Raw genomic sequence first — 2626 nt, forward strand, 5'->3', positions numbered from 1 at the left:
TGCATGTGAAATTTCATCTTGAGAAAATCACTGAAGCAGTGATTATATAGGCAGGGCTCTTGCAGTGATGGACAGCTTTACATGCACAGTCAAGAAGGTGCTGAAGCAGCATCACATGCACAGCTTCAGTCCTTCTGCTCCAGTATACCCTTAGACAGGGTCATCCTGGCTGGCCCAGGCCCATACAGAGGGCCACCCTGGACATATTGTGAGACTCAAGACTAGGTACCTGTTGAACTAAAAAAGCCTTTAAAATGAATGAGCTCTGCTCTTGTGGTCAGAAACTGAAATGCTGATAAAAATGTAAGTATTTAGTACAAGTACTACATGCATTATTATAAATCACTCTAATAGTAAAAGTGAGAAGCATTCTTCACCTATCACTATCTCTCTTCAGGAGCATATCTACAGTGGTATCTCAGTGGTTAAGGAACTTATCTGGTAACCAGAAGGTTGTCAGTTAAAGCCCCACCACTTCCAAGTTGCCACTGTTGGGCTCCTCAGCAAGACCTTGAATCCTCAATTACTCAAGATGTGTTTTGTCAGAATTGCAAGTTGATTTGGAGAAAGTGTCAGCTAAATGCTTTAACTATTTTTATAAATCTACTGGCTGTGAGAGTTGACATATTTTGTCACTTGAGTTCCTGTTTGTTCATTTTCAGATTATCACATGATTAGCACAGAGGAGTGATTTAGTAGAAAGGCGTTTCTGCTGCAGGACTGTGGTACTATAAATGAAAGCAGCTCTCTGATCAGTGCTGATCTGTCCTGGTGTGCAGACAGAGGTAAGGATGTACATGAAAGGTATTATGGGGGAATTCTTGCTGACATGAACAATAGAGAATAAATCTGATTGTTATACATCTGTACATGCTGAGTATGTCATTGTTTTATATGAGATATGTTCTTTATTTCAGCATGTATTCACAGATATTTTCTTTGTGTACTGTTCATGCCTAACAAATGTTATGTTTTCATATGCTGTTTATAAAGATTTTTTAGAAACAAGTTCTGCTTTACATGGCCAATTGTATTATGGAAAGATTATTTCTTAATTTTAAATCAACTTTACAGATAAAGGATAAAAGCACGATGGACTCAAGGCTACAACAATATAGGAGCACAGGAAACATTTCACTTTGTTATGAGTTTCATCCTAACTCGTGTCAGAAGATTGTTTATCCTCTGGCTGTGAAAGTTGTGATATATTTTGTCATTGGAGCTGTTATTATTATTACAATATTTGGAAGCCTTCTGGTCGTTACTGCCATCATTCATTTCAAGCAGCTCCACACACCAACTAACTATCTCACTCTCTCTCTGGCTGTAACTGACCTGCTTGTAGGAGGACTTGTGATGCCTCCCAGTATGATACGCTTTGTAGAGACCTGCTGGTATCTGGGAACATTATTTTGTAAATTACACAGCAGCCTTGATGTTGTATTGTGCACAGCCTCTGTATTAAATTTGACCTTTATTTCTATTGAGCGTTATTATGCAGTATGTCATCCCCTGCTGTACCACCGTAAAATGACTCCTCTTACTTCTCTGTTCATGATTGCTCTTTGTTGGGGCTATTCTTCTGCTCTGGGAGTTTTAGTCATGGAGTTAAACACTCTGGGCATTGAACACTACAGTGATGTTAAATGTGAGGGTGAATGTTCAGCACTTCTAGGGCCAATTACTTCATTAATAGTTGCCTTCTTCTCTTGTTATATCCCTTCTATTGTAATGGTGAGCATATATTTCAAAATATATCTTGTTGCACACAGACAACTACGTTCTGTACAAAATAGTCTCTCTCAGCGAAAGACATCCAGAGGGCAGCCCACTATTAGTAAGGCAGAGAGAAAAGCCACTAAAACACTTGCTGTTGTTATGGGAGTGTATTTATCATTTTGGACACCATTTTTTATCTACAGTGTAATGCTGACATATTTTGGTTATATTGGTCCACAACAACTGTATGAAGTGTTTGCTTGGATTGGTTATTCAAATTCAGCATGTAATCCTATTGTGTATGCTTTCATGTACAGTTGGTTTAGAAAGGCTCTCAAAGTTATTTTATCAGGAAAAATATTTGAGAAAAATTCACCTAGATTAAATCTGTGTTCATAGTAGAATAAAGCAACAAAATGAACTGAACAGCCTTCTATGAACATTTAGTCATTAATACAAGCATTGTTTATAATCCTAATTGAAAGAACATTTAATTTGAACAAAATTGTAGATTAGTAGATGTATTATGATGTCATCAGCATTCTTTGTTCTCTACACTAACATGGCAGTAACATGGTAGTGTGTATGAGGCCCAACACTGCAGCGGTTGTGTTTATAATAAAATGACACCAGCCCTTAATGAATTAGGTTCCCTTCCCCTGGGCTTGTTGTTTGTAAAAAAAAAACAACATATATATAAATAAATAAATAAATACAACTTGTGATCATGTGGTTTGTCAGTTTGTATCCCCTTCTACCTTTGAATATTAGCTGTTTTTTTCATATGTATTTTAATTTTAATTTTATTGTATTTTATTTTATTTATTTTTTTATTTTTGCATTCAAGTAAATGTAGATGTATTTAGATCCTGTTCGAATGCCATTATTGCAAGACATATCTTTTGAA

The 2626-nt window shown here is 36.3% G+C and overlaps 1 protein-coding gene across 1 annotated transcript; it reads left to right on the plus strand.

Moving 5' to 3' along the window:
* Positions 1-1092: 1092 nt before the first annotated feature.
* Positions 1093-2118, plus strand: LOC113569205 (trace amine-associated receptor 1-like). Its single transcript, XM_035529131.1, has 2 exons — positions 1093-1415; positions 1488-2118. The coding sequence occupies exons 1-2, from the start codon at positions 1093-1095 to the stop codon at positions 2116-2118; spliced, it is 954 nt and encodes a 317-aa protein (XP_035385024.1).
* Positions 2119-2626: the final 508 nt, after the last annotated feature.

Source organism: Electrophorus electricus, chromosome 8 (genome assembly GCF_013358815.1).
Source record: "Electrophorus electricus isolate fEleEle1 chromosome 8, fEleEle1.pri, whole genome shotgun sequence".
In the NCBI taxonomy this organism is placed as follows: domain Eukaryota; kingdom Metazoa; phylum Chordata; class Actinopteri; order Gymnotiformes; family Gymnotidae; genus Electrophorus; species Electrophorus electricus.